Genomic DNA, 21,693 nt, shown 5'->3' with positions numbered 1-21,693 from the left:
TCCAGTCGATAAATGCATTTTACGTAATTTTTTTCCTCTTTCGAAGTTATGCTGTTTGCAAATATACCAATAAAACTCACGACCAAAAACGGGATGCGCACGCTTCAAAGAATTAATCTACACTTTTACTTACATTAGGTTTACCTTTCAACAAAAAAATCGCCTATATTTTATTATGTTTAAATGGTCACGATGAACGATTAAATCAAATTGAATGAATAAAAAAAAGGAATAAAATTTTAGTTAACTTATGTAAGCGGTGAAACCAAAAGTGCCAAAGAGGGTTAATAAAAAATAATGGTTACTTACGGCCTTATTGTCACAAGGTCAGGTAAGATAATAAAAGAGAATAGAAAAGACAATAAAATCATAAATCAGCAAATTGTGTCTAAATCAACAATCGTTTTAGTTCAACAGTTCACAATTCGAATAGATGATGAAAATCATACTCACATGCTGTATTGAGCAGTAACCAGGGGCAGAAAAGAAACAAAAAATGTTAGTTTAAGTGAGGAGAGTAATTTAAGAAAAGATTGCAGTAATGTTAAAAACTAATCAATGAAACTAGGTTAAACACATGGGATAAGAACTCGTTTCACACTTTTGAAGGTTTATTTGGCTGGAGACTTAGAGGATGAATGACCAACAATTAAAGGTAACAATATGATAATATTTATGAGCAACTTTTTGATACGTGACTTTCCGCTTGTTTATTGAGGGACAAAGTTGTTTGCCAGAAATTGGTTTTCGATCTTATAAGCGGACTTGTCAACAATGGCATTTTTGCTTAATGGAAAGGAAGCTTGCAGTTATTGCCAGATTTTTATCTAATTTGTTCCTTTTTCTGCTTAGAAGTTTCCTTAATGTCAGCATGAGCAGAGGAAAATGCCAATTTAAAAAAATATTCTGGTGTACTGTCGATGTTGTATTTTGATCATCCCTTTCTACATCGATATTTCAATTTTCTCCGTTTTCCGACTCTGTTTACTTAAAACCAGTTCACTGAAAGTTGTATTTGATGCATTATCTTCTGCTGACATTCTTCTGCTGACATTATGGTTTCAGTCTCTCGCTCTCTCTCCCCCCCCCCTCGTTCCCCTCTCTTCCCCTCTCTCTCTCTTATGAAAATCTTCCGCACCTGTTGTTCTTAGTTGTCCACTAAACGCAAGAAAGGCAGCGGCGCAGATGTGCTCGCAACGCAACTGCTTATTCATGCTTTAATCATAAGAATAATCTTGAACAAACAAACAAACGAACAAACAAGCAAAAACAAACAAACGGAGATGACAACGTATCATTACCCTTAAAGTAATTAGTTCTAAGCTTTAACTTACCGCCTGATGTATTTACATGTATTTGATCCACCGAAGACGATATTGAGAGCAAAGAAAACAATAGGGATAAGCAGAATTCAAGTATTATAAAAAATTGTTTAGTTCAACTAACATTTATTGTTAAAGTAGGCAATACTAACACACTTCCCATCAATCATCATATGGGACTGAAGGCTGGCCTCGGTTATTCTTCATCAACTGTTTTCGAGATATATCATTTATTTTGCTATTACAACGACTGGTATTAGAACATCAAATTCTCATCCTCATCCTCTCATCCTGTGTTTTGCTACTCATGCACGTTTGCGGTATTTAGGAATGTTATGGAAAGTGGAGCAGAAACAGATGTCACAACTAAATTATTAACTTCAGTAATCTAATCATAATTAATCACTTACACGCTGGTGTATTTCACAAAGGCCGCACATGAGAAGAGAAAGCACGGAATGACAATTAAGTTAGGGAGATTAGATGAAAAATAAGTAAGCCAATAAATGAATTATGCATCGATTAATTTGAAGCTTCAACATCCCCCATGGGAAACCCCCAGGCGTTTAAACTTTTGAAAATTGATCCGTTCAAATTTCAGCCCCCGGGGCCAAAATTGTGTTTCAATACCCTACCCAAGTACTGGACTTAATGGTCATTTTTTTTTTAAAGGTAAAATGAGCGATCCTGACGTTCTATACATTTGCCGAGCCTTATAAGCTAAACCTTGTAGACCTTTCTCCGGAGCCATTCGTACCCAAAAGTGAACTCTTTATCTTAAAACACCACATTATAAGTTAAAGCACTTTTATTCGACACTTCCGGTTCAAATTCCCACCCCAGCCAGGCGAGGCTCACGGCATTCCCCAACCCCAGGCATGAACGACAGTTTCCCTACAGGGGAATGTTAAAGCTTTAAATTGATCGGCCCATTAATCAATAACTGAAAGAAAAGCGAAGCCATTTAGAATTGAAACGTTTTTAATGCAATGTGGTGTAACTGAAAAAAAAAAAAAGAAGGTATATTGTTTTTAAACGATTTTGATTTTCTTTCGGTGGAACAGAAGTATGGAGAAGTCTTTCTTCAAGACCTTTACCAAATATAAGTTTCGTAAAGTTTAAGATGGTGACGCTCTGATATCTCCTTTGCAGAGAATAAGAGGGAAAAAAAAAACCATAACATTGAATGGACTCAAATCCACGCTAACCAGTGCATTCAAAGTTAAACATGATGTCACAAGATAAAGCTATTTTTCTAATTTTAACAATGATCTGTTGTTCAAAACAATGCAATAGTAAAATTAAGTGAGTCCTGAAGGGAGGCTAAAGTAAAATTATTCATTAAGGTTTAGGATTCAGTGTGTGACCTTGAAACATGGGTTATTTTCCAGGCCGAAACGCAAATCTCGATTTCTGAACGAAGTACAACGCCTCCTGATCTTTTCTTTTGTCGTTATTAGTTTTCAGCTGGTAGAAAGGGTACAGAATGGGAGTGGTTAGCAGCTTTTTGGTCATGTGACATGTTAGGAGTAACATCTACATTAAGAAATTGAAGTAGCACTTACTTTCTGATGTTTCCGAAGTGCAGCCCATGAAAAACATAGAGAAAGGAAAGAAAAGAAAGTCACCGGCTATCACATCCCCGTGTTAACAAAGCATAGAAAAGTGGGAAGAGTAATGAGATATTCCCTATACAGTGCCAGAAATTTAATCAAAATATTTAAATGCTTTTCTTTTGGACATGCAGTTTTTATTATCATAGTGAATGATGCAGCTGACTTAATCCTCCCCTGTACTTTTTAAAAATACCCTAAAGATCAATATCAATGCCCTGACAGCAAAGGTTCGCACTGTTTTATTTTTCATTCTCCTTCTGAAAAGGAAGAGCTATTGTAAGTCGTGTTGCAAAAACTTGGTGACATGTGAGCAGATTGTTATCCCTTTCGCCAGGGCAAATAAAACAAAGCCATTATATACAAAAACAGGGGGCCTCGCCATGGAAACGTGAAATTAAGGACGTCGAACTATCCTCATTTCAAAACTTATGGGACAACATAAAACACATTGAGTTTTATTTGGTTAATTTTTTGTATATTAGAGACTTTCAATAGTTAGTTTTGTTACAAAAAAAACTTTCTAAAAAAATTCCACGCCCACAAGCATGAATGCCTCAATCAGGTGGCTGCTACGCTTTTCTTTGACAAAAGTGTGATTACCAATGCACTGAAATAATTACAGAAAAATATAAATGACATAGAATAAATAGGTGATTAAATAAGCTAATACTGAACATATTGTTTTTCACTTAAAAGTTAAGAAATTAATGAAATATCCAAAAGAACACTTACGTCGAGCTAATATTTCCATGAGAACGTTTCGTACATTGAGAGAAAAGAAAACAATCTCAAATTATGTAGTAACCAGGATTTGTTTATTGCATTTGCATTTGAGAAAACAGAAACAATAGCAACAACAAACAACTGAGTAACTTTAAAAAAAATGAAATGGAAACTGAAGAAAAACATACTACATTGTCAGTAGAAACATAAGTAAGAACAAGCCTAATTCTGCCTATTCGGTCTATGTTATAGTTATTGTTGTTAATTATTCGATTTATTATTAAATAAAGGAAAATATAGAGATAGAGAGAGAAGGCGAAGAGACAGCTCTCAATATTTGTTTGTATCTCGACCTGATTACTACAGCACAACTTGAATAGTTAACCATTAGCCTACAGGAAAGGTGACTGCAGTATTAGGACAACAGTGACAGCGATAACAGACTTACGGCACTGCTGTTCATCTGAATTATCACCACAGTTACTTTTCCCATCGCAACGTTTGTATTTAGCAAGACAATCTCCATTTGCACAAGTGAACTCGTAGTTTGCACACTTTCCTGTATGATAATACAAATTATTTCAATTCAAAGACATAAAATATTGAGCCTGTGTATGTAAGAAAAGGGAGAAAACAAACACAACCTGAAATAATCCAAACAACTTAGACATACTTCTTAGCTCTCGAGTCAAATATAGAGGTTGTGCGTTTGCCTCAAAATTCTCCTCTGCTAAATATGTTTGAACCGATAGGCACACAAACGAGCAACTCGCAAGCTCTTGCTACCACAGATTCCCTTGGTAAATTTTAGTCCCTGTCGTCTTCAGAAAGGAGAAAGCTGCCGCTGACCCTTGGTCTCTCTGTGTCATTTTTTTCTTCTTTTGACTTTTACACTGATTTTGAAAAAAGGAAGAGACGAGGACTCGGCATTATACTATTTTTGATATCATGAATATCCGTGAATTTCAGCTGTCTTGACGGAAAGGCTTTGTAAATATATATGGAACAAAAATAAACTGAAATCGATGAACATGTTTGATTAGTTTCTTTCCTCCATATCTCATACAGCCTCCCTATCAAGCAGGAGGTGACCAGCTAACTTTGGTTTTTGTTCCGCTTTTGTTGTTTCAATCCGCCCCTTGAAATCATTTTTTAATACTTCAAAGATCCTCAACCTTAGATTTTCTATTGATAGTTACATGTAAATCAAATAAATACAAGCGATGTGTTTAAAATATGCCATTCCTTTAATGTGGTTATCTAAGCAATATTTCAAGGAGACGACATAAAGATAGATTTAGATTTATGATACTTACTGCCAGCTGATTGGCGCAGGTAAAACATGAAAGAAAAGGAAAAGTTACTCAATTGGTCTATTAGTATCATTACAATACTATTAAGCTCTATGAAATTTTGGTTATGGCGCACTGGCGACAAAAGTTTACGTGTAAAAGAAAAATTTGTTCGTAAGCTCTACATTAGCAATTTTATATCCCCTGTGTTGGGACCGTTCGCGTTTTCGCCTTTTCGCCTTTTCGCGGTCAATTAATACAGTCAGTTAAGGCAATGCCGATAGGTGCATGACTATATTTCTAGAAAAGATTTTTTCAAATTAGTATGCTAACGCTCGGGGAGCTCAATATACTCGGGAAATCTCGAAGTGTTCATTCACTGCATGCATGCGTAATACTGGTTGCTTTAAAAATTTATCATATAGAGCATTTTACGTTGCAAAGTACAAATCATCATTTCTGGTCTCCCAGTTAATGCATTTGATTTTTTTTCAACGGTAAGATACAAAAGGAGTTCATCTCGTATGTGAAATCGCCGCTATCTCATTCAACTAGTTGCAGTTTATTTCATTCGATTTTAAAGTGACTTTGGCCATCACAAGAACCGTCTTCATGCCATTAAAGTTCTTAATCTAAAGATGGCCCAATGTGACGGCATTCAACCAATAGCCAGTTCAGTTTTGTAAAACTACCTCTGCATATGATTTACGTCACAGCTTTATTTCGCTGTCTTGGAGGTGTTCTTTCAAATGAGTGGTTCTTGGAAAATATAGCTTTTTTCCTATATTTTTGAAAAGAGAGTTAGCCTTCCAATTTAATATTACTTTTTGAGAATAGCATTTTTACGCTAAGCCCATATAAAGAATAAGAAGATGTACAGAAGTAGAAGTCACCAATCAACATCAGTACTTACTGCATTGTTCGTCTGATCCATCACTACAGTCAGTCTTCCCATCGCAGCGGCTCCACGCGTAGATACACCCTTCTTGATTTGCACAAGCAATGTCATAGTCTGGACAAGTTACTAGCAGATGATCAAAAGAAACACATGAACCGTGACAAAACGTTGGCACTTCTTGTACATTTTTTTCCAAAAATATGTAATGAATATTAAGGGCTACTTCACGACTTGAGCAGCTTACTTTTAGTGATTGATCTTTTGTGATTGACATTTTGCAGTGACTTTTCATCAAAGACAAACTTTGATAACCGTTAACTTCCTGTTTATATTTTTTCAGTTTATGGTTATGATTTTATCGAGTTCTGTATTTAATAACCTTTTCGTCGATTCATAGTTTTTGAATATCCGTGAATTTTAGTTGTCATGACAGAAAGGCTTGGTAAGCATATATGGAAAAAAGATCCTCAAGCAGGAGGTGACTAGCTAACCTTGGTTTGTGTCCCGGTTTGGTTATTTCAATCCATCTCTTAAAATCAATTTTTTAATACTTCAAAGATCCTCAACCTTAGATTTTCTATTGATAGTTACATGTAAATCAAATAAATACAAGCGACGTGCTCAAAATATGCCATTCATTTAATGCGGTTATCCGAGCAATATTACAAGGAGACGACATAAAGATAGATTTAGATTTATGATACTTACCGTTAGCTGATTGGCGCAGATAAAACATGAAAGAAAAGGAAAAGTTACTCAATTGATCTATTAGTATCATTACGATACTGTTAAGCTCCATGAAATTTTGGTTATGGCGCACTGGCGACAAAAGTTTACGTGTAAAAGAAAAATTCATTCGTAAGCTCTACATGAGCAATTTAATATCCCCTGTGTTGGAATTCTGTATTTAATAACCTATTCGTCGATTCATAGTTTCTGAAAGTTTACTTAAAAACAGCCTGTGCGAATTTTTTCTCCGGAAGGCGCCTAAGAAGGTCTGACTCTGTCCCGAGAAGTACAATTTCTTGATGGCAACAAACTCCTGAGGTTAGTTTCCCTTTGTTGTCGATTCAGAAGTTCACTGATTCCCCAGAATGTGATGAGATTTACTTTAACCATCATTGTTATTATTATCTTCATTAAAAATAAACATCTATTGTCCGATTATGGAGACGTTTCAGGATGGCGAGTTTTCGATGAAATGTCGCAAACATCAGTTAAACACGCCTCAATCACGGCGAGCTTCTTACCTGAGATTTAAATCTTTTCTCACTATTTCTTAAAATTTAATGCCAGCATGAGATGTTGAATGGTTTAGACCGGTTATTACAAGTACTTAGTGTATCAGTTCTCTCAAAATTTGGAGTAACGGGTTAAGTCCTCCAAGGTCTCCTTCAGATACAGAAAAGCCTGTTCAGAATAGGGTTGGAATTTGTAATGCGTCTATCATGCTAAACTTCTTTTGGTTATAAGGTTTCATAGGGAATTACTCGGTTGACTAGAAGTTAAACATTACAAAATGGCAGTAGCAACATACTCGCAGATGTGCAGGGGACGGCTACCAGCAGGAGCAGTAGAACAACCTGGGGATTCATGACAATCTTTGGAAACAAAAAAAAGGTAAAAAATAATCAAAATCGAATGTAATGAGTCTAATTGTTCCTTTTTTGGTAGGAAAGTAAGCAATCCGCTGATTGTTGTGCTGCCTAGTTAAGTTCACCCACCGATAACGGAACAATAGGCAGTCTGAGACTGCATGTGGCTACTGATATAGCTACTGACACAGCACAGTGATCAGTTGACTTTCAACCAATAATTCAAAGGCAAAAAATAATCATATAAACAAAAACTATGATAGCAATAGTGATAATAATTTATAGAGGGCCAGCTCGAAAACCTAACGGTTCTTCCAGCCTCTAGGCTCCAAAATGATACAACTATGTTTGTTTTGCCTGTTCATTATAATCATTTTTCTTATTTCATTGTAATTCCATTTTTGTGAGAAATAAAGACTTGCTGTTGTTGTTGTAGTAATTATAATAACGATAATGATGATAATGATGCTACTTTGGTCACAAGGTATTGAGAAACGATCGAAATTGCGTTTGAAAACTTGTTGTGCAATTTGATATTTCACTATTAGAACTGAGAATGAAGATTTTATGTTGGCATTAGCAACAATGATATGTTCTGATATACACAGTGCAGCTCAGAGATAAGGGGACATTGTATAGAAGTACCATGCGCACGTATCAAGCGACATACGTCGACATACTCGCATAAATACGCGTATGTCCTTCTCGTACGGGCCTTTGTTATTCATTGCTCTACCTGTGCTTTGAGTGGCATTGAGTTGTAGAGAAAAGAGATGGTACTGTAAAAGCACCGGCCGCTAGCATGAAATGGGCAAAATGATTATGAAAACGTCCATGAGAGTTATCGTGTTGAATATGTCTGTCTTATGATAAAAATATGACTGTTCTTTTTCTTTTTTTTTTTTTTTGGTATTTTATTTTGTTGTATTGTAATTTCTGGTCACTTACACCTGTATAATAATATCAGGACATTTCTAATAAACTTATAAGGAAGATAAAAAAGGAACACTTTACCTTTCTTGCACTTGGCAGTGATCTGACTCAAAACGCTTGTACAATCTGAAAAAGTAAAACAAAATCAATTAAGAAATTGGAGTTCGTATCAAACTGAGAAAACTAAAGAATAGAAATTTCATTATTCATAAATACATTTTGATTAACTATGTTGCTTGTTCGTCACAGCATTCCTGAAGCCACTTGAAGTGACTTCTGAATAGGCAAGCTTAACGAGAATTTTATCACCAATCTGCTCCTTATAGATACTCATTCCAACACGGTAAAAGAAACTGAATTTGACAAAAACCGAGATTTCTTGATATGAAATTTGATAGAGCACTGTTCAGCATCAAAAGTTCAACGCGTTTCAAATGAGCAATTACCTTCGATGCAAGGTGTTTTAGAAACCCTCCGAGAAAATAGACAGTTACTCGCGGGAAAAAGAACGTTCTTTAGAGATAGAAAAGAAAATGATAATAGTCTTTAAGTTATTAGTAGTTAGCTGTTCACGTTTAAAGTTGTAAATTGTGGCTTTCCGCCTCGACCAAAGAATGGAACGTTTATTGGTAACGAAACAACTTTCAGAAGTGAGCTCGAATTCAGATGTGACGAAGATTTTGAATTGCAAGGCAGTGCCAGAAGAATGTGCACCACGTACAAAAGCTGGACCTGGAGCACTAGGGTTTGCATCTGAATATTTTTTTCTGGGTTTGCGATACTGGGAGGTGAACACTTTTACGGTATCCATTCTTATGCTAATATTCCATGTTAATGTTTTGACAATGGCTAAGTTGCGAGATCTCTCTTAGAAAGAGGCATTGTGCATTGAGCTAACAAGTTTGAAACAATCTTGAAATAACCAAAACATAATAGCTAATTTAACCGACAGGTGCTGTTAAGAAAAATGTCCAACAAATCTTTTATGTATTCTAGCGCCCGGTCGTTTCCCGTCCGTTGATAACAATAAGTGGATTACTTCAGAATTGCATGATCTCTCACACGGATTTTTTTCTCTCCAATGTTGTCTTGTTTTCTTCCTATTTAATATACTATTTTAAGACAAAATATTTCAGCAGTTTTCCCTTTTTTTGTCAAGAGGAAAACAGGTAAATGTGCGAATATAATTCAGCTATAACGACCACTTAGATCTAGAACTATAAAAGCAACCCTTATTTAATACAGAAGCAAAGTACTCTAAAAAAAATTGGCCCAAAATGCTAAATATACCGAGATAATGGTATTAACACAACAACACTCTTATGTCCGTCGAAGTCACCCCGATCAGAATTAGAATCAGTACTTGTATAGTACTAAAAACCATCAGCTTTAAAATAATTATTTAACAACCGAGTCGAAATAATAGAGACGATGATCATCGGCAATGATCATCGGCGATGATCAATTATACACGGCACATCATCAGCAGGTAACAACTGAATTACATAATATTTAGAATAACCATGTTTTCAATGTTCCACACGGTACAAAAATAGCCTAGAAAAAATTACCTTTCTCTAAGATGTCTCTCTGAGAATGAATAGATTCCTGCCGAACAAAGTCGAAAGTCGCTGAATATAAATATTCCTTCCGTGATAGCAAAAACCTAAGAAAGGAACACGGTGCCGTTAACTTTGCATAAAGATGTATTTCAGAATCCAATAATCATTCTCTTTAAATGTTGATGACCTCACCTCGAATCGAGCAAGTCAGAGGGCAAGAAAATTATAAGCTTGCAACCATCTGGAGAATGCAATTAATTTCTGAATAAACAGGTTTATATAACTAGAATTTTATTATCACTTGGTTCCGTCATGATAATCAATCCAACACATTAGAAAATTCAGATCGAGAGCAACTGAGGCATCTATGTTTATTATGAAATTTTTTACAACACTGTTAAGAATAAAACGTTCAAGGCGTTTTAAATGAGCAAACACCTTTGACGCGAATAATTCTGAGGAGAAACCCTCCGTAAAAGATAGATAGTTATGAGATAGGTAAATACTGCTCTGTTGGCGAGAACAACAATAACAATTGAAATAATGACGATGATGATACATGTAAATAATAAAAATACTAATAACCATACTGATAAAATAGACAACGATAATCTATAGAGGGGTAACTTCTCATGTAGCTTTAATGTTTTCGAATACCGTTGCTGATCGGAAAATTAGCATAATATTCTCTTTGTTGATCAAAGATTAGAATCATGACATCATCATTGTTTTGAATCAGCCAATCAAGTGAGAGATCCTTGAAGCTTGAAGCCATCTGGTGACAAATAAAGTTTAGTGACGGCATTAGACTGTTTCAACCGTCAGCTGTCAATCAATTTTCCCATTTCCAATAGTTTCTAATTTCCTTTTGCTTTTTCTTTCTTCGTTTGTTTTTTGTTTTTGTTTTTCGTTTTAGTTTGGTCTCCTTTTGTTTCCCAAGTGTGTATTGATTCGTCTTGCTTTTTTCTATAACGTTTTTGTTTCAGTTTTTGACAGTTATCAGTAATTGGCAAATGTTTATTTGCGATCAGGCGGCCGACAAAAAAATTTAAATTTTAACGCCCACAATGCAAATGAACCAAAATACATAATTAGTTCACTCCACCGACAGGTGCCGAGAAGAAAAATGTCCAACATATATAGTCTCCTATAAATATGAATATTAAGGCACTGTTTGTTTCCATCTCCTTGCGATAAAAAGGGACACCGCAGGATTGAAAAATGTTCCCTATTTTATTTTCACTTTTTTTCTTTGTTTCTATTTTCTTATGATGTACTGTCTTTTAAGACAAAAATGCTTCCTTCTTTTCTATTTTTTTTTAAGAAGGGAATTGCGTGAGCGTGCGGATGTTATATGTTGGCTGGCTTACTCTCAGGGGTGGACTGGGGGGAGGTTAAACCTTTAACTTTCAAGTTAACCTGTACATAATAAGTTTGAATATTCTCATCACCTGTCTGCTGAATTATGTATGGATATCATAGGAAGAAGATTCATAGTGATCACCACTGGGAGTGGAAGGCTAACCAATCCCACTTCCCCTGAGAACAATTTTTAAAATGAATAATGAAGATGAAAAGAGAAGAAAAACAACATCTCTTGGTAATAAATGTAATCTAAACGCCCACCGAGTGACGCATGTAGATTTTTTTCATGGTTTACGGAGCATCTTGGGAAGGAAGAAAAACACTCAGTTGAAGAAATACTGGATTAGTAGAAAGGCTCGAACATATGGAATAATGTAAAAGATAACTTTGGGGAAAAATAAAACGGAAGTCGAATGAGATCGACCCCCCCTTTCCCCTTCGCTCCACTCCCTCCCCTCCCCCCCCCCCCCCAAAAAAAAAAGAAAACGAAACAAAACAAAAAAACCGGAAAAGCAAAGAAAACAAAATAAATTAACGCCTTGTTCACAAGGTTGGTAGATAGGAGTGACGGAGACAGAGTGCATTGTTTGGGAGCCATTTTTCTTCGAAAGACCCTGGGAGAAGGGGGAGGATGATAAACAGACTCCAAATTAGTTTGAAATATCAATCATGGAACACATTAAATTCTTGCGGTTTAGTATTGCCGTCATATCTATTTTGTCTACGTACTAAAAGGAATCTCTTCGAAAAATTCGCGTCAAGCGTGTAACCGATCTTTCAATCATAATATCCGAAAACAATAAATGTGAGATTATTGATTCGATCCGGCGTCATAGACCGGAAATGAAATAACCGACCGCACTTCATTTTACTGAAGAACTATTGCTCCGAGGCATGCGCGACCGAAGTCAGCGGAAAGTTTTTTCAAAGAAGACTGTTAAAAAAGCAGTCTTGGAACAAAGCAGTTTATTCTACGGCCGGTAAATTTTTTTGAAGCTTTATTTTATCCTTTTCGCTTGAAAACATGAAAAATGAGCATTGCTGCTCCTGAACTCTTAGCTTGAATTCTTGGCTGTGCTATCAGAAAATCACAGACGGAAAATTACCGTTTTCATTCAAACTGTATCAGCGTGAAAATTATTCGCGCTATGATATGTATCGCTCTCTTTAAGAATATTTTTTTTCAGAGAATCGCGTTTGAACATCTTGCATTTAACTAAAGAGAAAAAAGCATAGTAAATTGAAACTTTCATAAAGAATTATCCAAAACTTTTGTGATAACCGCACTGAGTTTATCTACCCGTAACTCATTTTTTCATTGTCCCACGCCCGTGGCAAGACGAAAACCATCTTTCTTTAAACAGTTAGGCAATTTGAAGAATGGATCTTCGGTGCTGTGTGCTTCTGTTGTTTGTTTGATCACAGAAGCCTAGCCCTGACAGATGGGGTTCACATTTTTATGGGTGACTATACACAAATCTCTTTGTGTTGAAAACTCTTCACCCTCTCAAATTTATGTAAACCTTTGGTAAGAACCGTAGACCGTCGGTGCCAGACCAAATTATGCTTTATAAGTTGCATTGCGCTTAAGGCTCTTGAGTAATTGCGTTAAATTTAAATCAGCGTAAGCTCTGTTTTAATTGATTACGGCTTTGATGTCGAGAGTCTCTTTTGATTTTTAAGATATCGCATAGCAAGTGTAGGCGGATCTGCACTCAACGCCTATACTTGGAATGACTCGCCGAAGCAGTGCACTTTGCTTTTAAAATTTCAGGACACATTTTTTTTTATTTCAAGATGACAACCCAGTCGCATCAACTTCCTGCCTTAATATTTACTTCCGAATTTATACCTGTTGGTATCCAGATTTGATTTAATTTCGCCTCATATCGTATTTCTGTCAATCGTTAATTAGCGACTTAATTATTCCTTGAATTTTTAAAATCTAACGACATATTTCCCCGTTTAAAATTTAATCGATCTTTCTATCAATCCAAGTTTGGAAAGAACAAAAATAATTTCGTTGTTTAATGATAAGATATACTACGGCTAAGATAAAATCATAGGCAGCCTCAATATCACATATTTTTGGATCCTGTCTCTTGTGCTTTATCGTCAACCGATCATTAGCAAAGTTACAAACACTTGTAAAGACAACATACCTGACAAAATATTCTAGAAAGTTTTTTCCGCACTGCAAATTTTTGGCACGTCAAGAATTTGAGAGGAAATGTCAGAGTCACGCACGCTACGCTTTCGTTTACAAGTGCAATTTCGCTTTGCTAATTATTCGCGATCTTTCATCTAGGGATTGAGCACAAATTGGATGAAGGATGACCCAGGCAAAGGTCTGGTTGTGTTATTGCAATAATAATAGTAATCATGTGCAATAATATATATTTTTTAATTTTTTGGTTCAGCTGCAAGAATTCGAGACTAACTTCTGAGCTTACGCCAAAGCAATATCATCAAGATATCTCGTGTGACAGGCATCCAAGCCTTAATATACAAGTCAGAACATATTGTCAAAAGCAATTTCAATCAATTTTAATTCCACTAAAAAATTTGTAAAATTCCGCGCAAATCTTGTCAATTTTGCGAAAGTACTTAATTTGAACGATGTTTTTGAAAACTTTTCAATATGTCGAAAAGAAAGCACTTGCTGTATTGATCACACGGTGAGCCTCTAGTTCTTCTTTTGTTTGCAAATAAATCACACAAGAATGCTTGTGGAAAATCAAATAGTTTTATTTGTCATGCAAACCTTGGGTTCAATAACTCGCGCGGCTACAGAAAGTGATCACGTGAGGGCGAGGAAGCCAATTAGCTGCTGAAATAATTGAAACTTGAAACTTGAAACTTGAACTTTAATATATTTTAATTGAAACTTGTCAGTCACACAAAATTAAACCTCTTGCCGACACTCGAGCAAACTAACCGTAAAGATCAAAGGTATTTCAAAGCTGGTGTGCTCTAAGATGAGCGCTCTATCCAATCTTGGGCCGTGTTTATGGAAAAGTGAAATAGCGAGTGTTGTTCATTTACGTATGCTGAAGGAAGAACTGGTGATTTTCAACTTCGCTCATGAAAAGCGCTTATTTTAACACGGTGTCAACAGACTCACCGCCAAATGGCTTGTTTCGACCGCTTATCACTGGGTTTTCTTTTACACTTGTGCCTGTGGCTTTTTCATCAAGTGGACGGCACCGTTATTAATATTTATTCATCGTTAGAGCCGTATAGTATTTTAGCTAATTTAAGTAGACTGGGATGGACGAATTACACGCTTGAAGCATCGAACCCCGACGAACACACGACTTGAGTTGTTTATCGATAAAAACGCAAACAATTTTGCCAAGAAGGTACGCCGATTTCGTCGTCGACCACAGAAAACAGCTCCCCGTTTCTCCAGCTCTCAGTTAATAGCTAAGGTTAGAGAAAATGGTCCCGTAGGAACAAGCGTTATTACGATTCAAGCACAAGATACGAACAATGGGTACGCTGGGAAAATTAAATACTCGATGGAAGCGTCCCAGAATTTACTCAGTCAGTCGTTCTTTGGGATCGATCCTAACACGGGATTAATAAAAACTTCAGCTTCTTTAGATCGTGAAAAGATGCCGACGCACTATTTTCGTATCAAAGCCGAATACGAACAAGAAAGATCGTTGTATGCTGAAGCAGATCTGACCATCTATGTCGATGATGTAAACGACAACGCGCCGAACTTCGAATCATCCTCCTACAGCAAAGTCATACCAGAGGATATTTTTATCGGAGAGACGGTCCTTGATGTGCGGGCACGCGATTTAGATACAGGTTCCAATGCAGATATCCGTTACAACATCATTAATAATAGTGGTGTTAACAGTGCATTTGCAACTGGTCAAAGTAGTGGTTCAATAACTGTAGACAAACATCTGGATCGAGAAACTGTACAGCAATACTCCCTTACTGTCCAGGCAAGTGATAGTGCATCCCCTCCTAAAACAGACCAGGCCACTGTGCAATGACTGTGTTCCTCAGTTTTTAAAGAGAGAATACTCCAAAAAGATTCCTGAAAACATCAAAACAGGGGAGCTAGTTTTGACTGTAAGTGCATCAGATGAGGACCTTGGCACCAATGGTGAAGTCACCTACAGTTTTAACAGTGGTAATGACCAGGAACTTTTTTCTATCAATCATCTTAATGGTCAGATCAAAGTAAACAAGAAACTTGATTATGAGTACATTCCAGTGCATACACTTTTTGTGATGGCTCAAGACAAAGGTGAATCGCCAAATTACAACGAAACCTCAGTGGAGATATACCTTATCGATGTCAATGACAATGCACCTCAGTTTGTGAATTCTGATTTTCAAGAAATGGTCTCGGAACGTGAGAGTGTACGACACACCTTTACTCGTGTTACTGCATTTGACGCAGATGATGGTACAAACCAACAGATCATTTACAGTTTAGTGGAGTCCAATTTACCATTCGGTATTAACAGCCAAACTGGGGACTTGTACCTTACCAGAAAATTAGACAGAGAGACAGTGAATCAATATGTATTTCATGTCAAGGCTGAAGATAAGGGCAGGCCCCCTATGAGCAGCCAAACTAAAGTGACTGTCAATGTGGGAGACATAAATGACAATCCTCCAAGATTTTCAAAATCCATTTATTTTGGATCAGTGGAGGAGAATGCTAAATTTGGAACAACCATTGTTCAGGTGACAGCTACCGACCCTGACCTTGGGCAGACTACCATCTTTTACAGTCTCCAGATCTATCCCTAGTCAAAGACGATGCTTTTGAATTTCTGGTAATGGTGTTATAACATTATCATGTAGACTGGACTTTAGCAGGACTAGATTCTACTCGTTAACAGTAAAAGCTAGAGACAGTCAATTGGAAAGCTCTGCAGGCGTGCGCATTAATGTAACTGATTCTAACACTCACAAGCCCATTTTCCAACAACGTATTTATAGACAAAGGATCAGTGAGGCTACCGCAGTTGGTGGAAGGGTTCTTATTGTCAAGGCAACTGATGGTGACCAAGGATTGAATGCTAAACTGACCTATGCAATTGAACAATCTCTGCAAAACTTTAAAATCAATTCTAAAACTGGCGAGATTACTGTGTTGAGCCTTTTAGATCGTGAAACAACTTCACAGTACAGGTTTGAAGTGAGTGCAACTGATCATGGTAATCCACCATTTAAAGGAACTGCTAATGTACATATTACAGTAACAGATGTAAATGACAACAAACCAAGATTTTTACAGTCCAACTATGAAAAATCCATTCTGGAAAGTGTACGGCCTGGAACACGAGTTTTGGAAGTCTCTACAGTTGATGATGATGAGGGTTCAAATAAAGCCATTATCTACTCATTTGCAAAAAATGGTAAATATATCTAATTTACTGTTTGATATTTCATCATGAGTTACATGCATAATTAACCCTCAAATAGGGTAATTTAGTATTATCAACTGAGCTGGTAACATAAATTGGCCACCATAAAGAGTATAAAGCTGATGTTTCGAGTGTTAGCCCATTGTCATGGCTCTGAGAAATGGCCAAGGCTTGAAACATTAGCTTTGTAATTCTTTAAGGTGGCCAATCTGTGCGTAATCAACTCAGTTGATTACGTTATCAACTCAGGTGATAATAATGAATTACCCTGTTAGAATCCTCCACCAATGCAGCACCATAGTTTCTTTAGAAACTAACCTCTCTTAACCCCCAAATGCTTGCATGTAGTGCTTATAGACAGAATCTGTCCAATAACATATTTCAATTTCAGGTTTTCATTTGTATTTCCCTGTTGTTTTGTAGACATTTATAGCTTAGTAATCCCTAACCCTTTGCTGCTTAACATCAGTATACAAGTACTCCATACTGTTCTCTATACATTTTCAATGGTACAAACCCTCTGCTGCTTAACATCAGTGTACAAATTCTCCATTCTGTTCTCTATACATTTTCAATGTTACCAACAAGGAGAATTTGTAGAACAATCAAGAGTTTCTTGGGTTTATGATCATTTCCTTTTTTCTCATGACCTCAATGTTTGATCCAGAGGTAAAACTGTTGTGAGTAATTAGATGTTTATCATTCTTAGGGATCAAAGGGTTAAAGATGTAAAAACTGTTGCTTTTTTTTTTACAACATTCCAAATCTTTTTTACTTAAAATTCATGTTAAGCTACACTGTCTAACACTGGTGCATGCCTAAAATTTGTTAACATGTTTTAGCAAGAGTGGGTGAAGAAAAATCTAATCAGTGACACCCTTGGCTGCTTCTTGTGTTCAACTATTTTTTTGTTCTATTTACATTTTGACATCTGCTGTGATCTGAACAGACCCATGGCAACATTGAATGTGTTTGTTTTTACATAATAATAAAAGCACAATGTTGTTGGCCCTCTACAGCCTAACATCAGTATGCATATTCTCCATACTGTTGTTTATACATTTCCTTAGGTGCTGATGAGGAGAATTTGATAAACCATCGAGAGCTTCTCTTGTTTATGATCATTTCCTTTATTCTTGTGACCTTACTGTGTGATTCTGGGGGATATTTTAAGGAGAAATTAGTCACTCTTAGGGGTTAAAGGGTTTATAGGTTTCAAGTACAGGTATTGATTAAGCCATTTATGATCGTGTTCCTATTAATATTTTTGGTTGTTGTTGTTGTTTTTTTCAATACTCATTTAGGTGATGGAGGTGGTGCTTTTCAAATTGACAGCAATCAGGGAGTCATCAGAACTTTGCTGTCACTTGATCGTGAAACAATTCCTGAATATGAACTGACTGTGGTTGCTGCTGACAAAGGCAGACCATCAATGAAATCAACTGTGAAAGTCAAGATAACACTGGAAGATGTTCGTGACAGTAAACCGAAATTTGAAAAGGATCCGTACGTAGTGTTCCTTGCTGAAGATGTGAGAATGCGTTCCAATGTGGTCACCGTTAAAGCAGTGTCCCAAGACCTTGTTCAAGGTGGTGAGATTTTTTACAGCATTGTGTCTGGCAATGATCCATTAACATTTGTCATTCAGAGAAATGGTGTGATTATGACCAAGAGATTGTTAGATTATGAAACAAAACCTGAGTTGCAACATTGGTGACACCTCAAATGCTCAACAACCCTTGCGAACTGAATTCCCAGTTTTCTGGGAATTCCTAGAAATTCTCAAAAATTCCCAATTATGCAAATGACCCTTGCAAACTGAATTCCCAGTTTTCTGGGAATTCCTAGGAATTCCTAGGAATTCTCAAAAATTCCCAATTATGCGAATTAACTAATTATGCGATTTAAAAAGCTTGGAATTCCTGGGAATTTCTGGGAAAGGAAGACTCCAGTTTTGTGAGGACTTGGAATCCCGAAGAATTCCTAGGAATTCTCAGCTTTACAAACTATCTATAATTTAAGAAGTGTGGAACTCTTAGGAATTTCTGGGAATTGAATTTGAGGCAATTTTAATACCCTGAGGTCCCCATAAATTCTAAGAAATTCTCAATACCTTGAATGTGAAGGTTTTAAGAAAAGGGGTAATTTCAGAGGCTTAAAACTTTAGCTCAATAAAAGGTATGTTATACAAAACTTACCAAGAGATATACATACATGTATATGTTTAACAATAATTACATTGTTATCTTACTTCCCAAACCTACATTACTGGTTGCCTTTGTTAGAAAACCTTGGAACAGTCAAGCTCAGTTGCCTCAAACACAGTCAGAGACTTTTTGTTGACAATATTTTTAGTAGAAATTTCATGCCTTAGACAAACAAATTCAACACCTAATTAATCTTTCTTTTTTCATGATTGTTGTTACTGTTTTTTTTTTTTCAGTTTTTTGCTCTATTTTCTTGACTAATTGCTGTAATTTGTTTTGCTGTTTTTATTCTTACAAAACATTTTTGTAAGAGTTCCAATGCTTGTGGATCATCCACACACTTTGCAAACATTTGGCATGCAGACAAGACAGAGGTAGTCGATGTTCCCTTTAAGAAAAAACACCTTTTAAATGATGTCTTCAATTTACTTTATTTGAAACTCTGATCTGAAAATATTTGTCAACAAGACTTGTTAGTAGTGAGAAGTACCAACCAAGTTTCCTTCCATAACTTAATTTCTCAAATGTCATAATCACTGGATCTCCCAAAAAATATCACATCTTTTTATTTTTTGGTGCAAAATACAAGTCCTTCTTTATATAAAAATGAAAAGTGCAAGTCACACTTCAATAATAACAGCTCTAAAGTTTACTTGTTGTTCTTCTCTGTCTGTCAGCTATCAACAAAATTGTTTTATACTTGAGACAGTGCATAACTATTTGTGGTCCAGAGTTCCAACGCACCTCTGTAATCGCATATAGCTACTTCTGTCTCTTGTAAAAATGTTTCTCCTTTGTAAGACGCACTCTACTCTGTTGTCACTACTGCTTTAAGTTCAGTGGAAACGACTGACTGAGGAATCGAGATGGCGGTGTTGGAACGTGTTGCTGAACGCTTGCTACGGTCAAGCTTTGTAGATTTAGGTACTGGTACACTGGAATCATCTATGTATCTCTTATACTTCCTAATGTGGTATCCTTCTTTTATAAATATGAGGGTAAAAGACGATTTGTAGTCGCATTCAAAACTGTGATTGGCTTGTCTTATTTCTCACCTTTGCCATGAACACAACTCAAGAGAGTTTCGAGTCTTTGTTTTCTCGACAACTTTCGGCCACAAATCGTGCATTTGTAATACGATCGATTCTTGTCGATTATTTCTATCTAGAGGGAGCTCACATCATTATTTATATCACTAAGGTATCCATCGTCTAGAAGCATAGAACTAGTCGGAGCAGTCAGAATAAAGTTGTGCGCTTCTCTTAACACTGCAATCGGCAAGCCAGCGGATTCACTTTGCTAGCCAATGACAAGTCCTAAAAGATCCACGTGATCATGCCCGTGATCGGAAACAAAGAAGACTCCATTTGGCGATCGTCTTTGAATGTACTTTTCATCGGTTGATCGTTTTTCTCAACTGTTTTGCTTAATATAACATTTCTAAAGATAGCTTTTATTGTGGTTCAATGGGAAAACGAGAACAGTGTGAGTGTTGTAAAAGAAAAGAAAGTCGTTGGCGTCGTGGAGTTAAAAGAAGGGACAACAGTTGACATATTGACTGGTACAAACAAGGGTCGAGTGGCCATCTGTAAAGCTACGATTTTGAAAGTTTGTGATGAGTAAAAATTGCGATATTCGTTACGTGATCAAAATCTTATAAAATAATAGATGTAGTGGGTTGAATTAAGCTTACATAACGCTCGGCGCAACTGAATAATTCTGAGAATAATTCTGAGAATCGAATCGGTCACTTGCATGCCGCAGTTTCTTAAGCTTATGCTTTACAATGAAATAAACCTATCAGTAAGGTTTCAAGATTCCTCTAGTCACGTTTGGGAACATTGAAGATTCATAATAGGAACTATTATTAAACAAACCTTATTACGTAAAGAAGCCCTCCTTGGTAAAAATAAAATAATGTATTCAGCCCTTTTTTAGTAAAATCTATGAGAGAGATGTACTAACTCCAATATAAAAGTCACTCAATATAACAGAGATTTCTCAATTGAGAATCCAATTAATGGCCTTTTCCTCATAGCCATCTTAAAGGCCTGGTCTGAGCTTTAAATATAAATATTTAAATATATTTTTTTTCAAATTCAGATGTCATGGAATCCAGATACAAAATGGTCGGGCTTCTTGTAGACAACCTCATTCAAGGCCAACTCATTGTGAGCCCAGGAAAAAAAATACAAACAGCAGCTAAGTTTGCAGTTTAGGATAACTTCAATCTAATTTATTGTTACATTTACAACAAGATTTTAATAAAAAAATCAATTTTATTTGTCTATAATTAACCCCTTCACTCCCAAGAGTGCTTGGTTTTCAAATGTAATTTAAGATATTGTATTTTATGGAAAAGAATCAACAGATTTTATTCACAATTTGTGTCAAACCAAATTTAATGATTGATTAGGACTATTTTATATGAATAGCTGTAATTGAGGATTAATCCGTATGAATTTTTCAAGAAAAGAAAAATAAATCAAATTCCATCCTAATATTACCACACATTGATGTTAATAATTAGTCAAAAATATTTTACATGTAAGCCTTAATTAAGCTTCTAAATAAATTTCATTGAATACTTGAATTTTAGCTGGGTTTTTTTAAATTTAAAGTATTTATTTTATATCATTAGCCTCAAATTTTTGCTTAAAATTCCCAGTAATTCTTAAACATTCCTAAAAATTCCCAAAAATTCCCAGAAATTCCTAGGAATTTTTTAGATTTACAGCTTTTCAGGGAAAGTCATTGGTTCTCTGAGTTGGAATTCCA

At 36.0% G+C, this 21,693-nt stretch overlaps 2 protein-coding genes and 1 long non-coding RNA gene across 3 annotated transcripts in view; 1 reads left to right on the top strand and 2 right to left on the bottom strand.

Moving 5' to 3' along the window:
• The window catches only part of LOC131789391 (inactive tyrosine-protein kinase 7-like), a 172,566-nt gene that overhangs the window by 49,684 nt on the left and 101,189 nt on the right, over positions 1-21,693 (bottom strand).
• On the bottom strand, positions 7,386-10,027 carry LOC136284364 (uncharacterized). The gene is made up of 3 exons (XR_010719173.1): positions 9,951-10,027; positions 8,461-8,505; positions 7,386-7,452 (listed from the first exon to the last, which is right to left on the bottom strand). It is a non-coding gene; the product is annotated as an uncharacterized lncRNA (long non-coding RNA).
• LOC136284427 (cadherin EGF LAG seven-pass G-type receptor 2-like) lies at positions 14,285-21,693 on the top strand. The gene is given in 5 exon segments (XM_066174765.1): positions 14,285-14,371; positions 14,600-15,312; positions 15,314-16,087; positions 16,119-16,699; positions 18,013-21,693. Coding segments are annotated over 5 exon segments (2,568 nt in total). The 3' UTR covers positions 18,426-21,693.

The sequence above is a fragment of the Pocillopora verrucosa genome, chromosome 11, assembly GCF_036669915.1.
Source record: "Pocillopora verrucosa isolate sample1 chromosome 11, ASM3666991v2, whole genome shotgun sequence".
In the NCBI taxonomy this organism is placed as follows: domain Eukaryota; kingdom Metazoa; phylum Cnidaria; class Anthozoa; order Scleractinia; family Pocilloporidae; genus Pocillopora; species Pocillopora verrucosa.
This window is presented reverse-complemented; position numbering and strand designations above follow the sequence as displayed.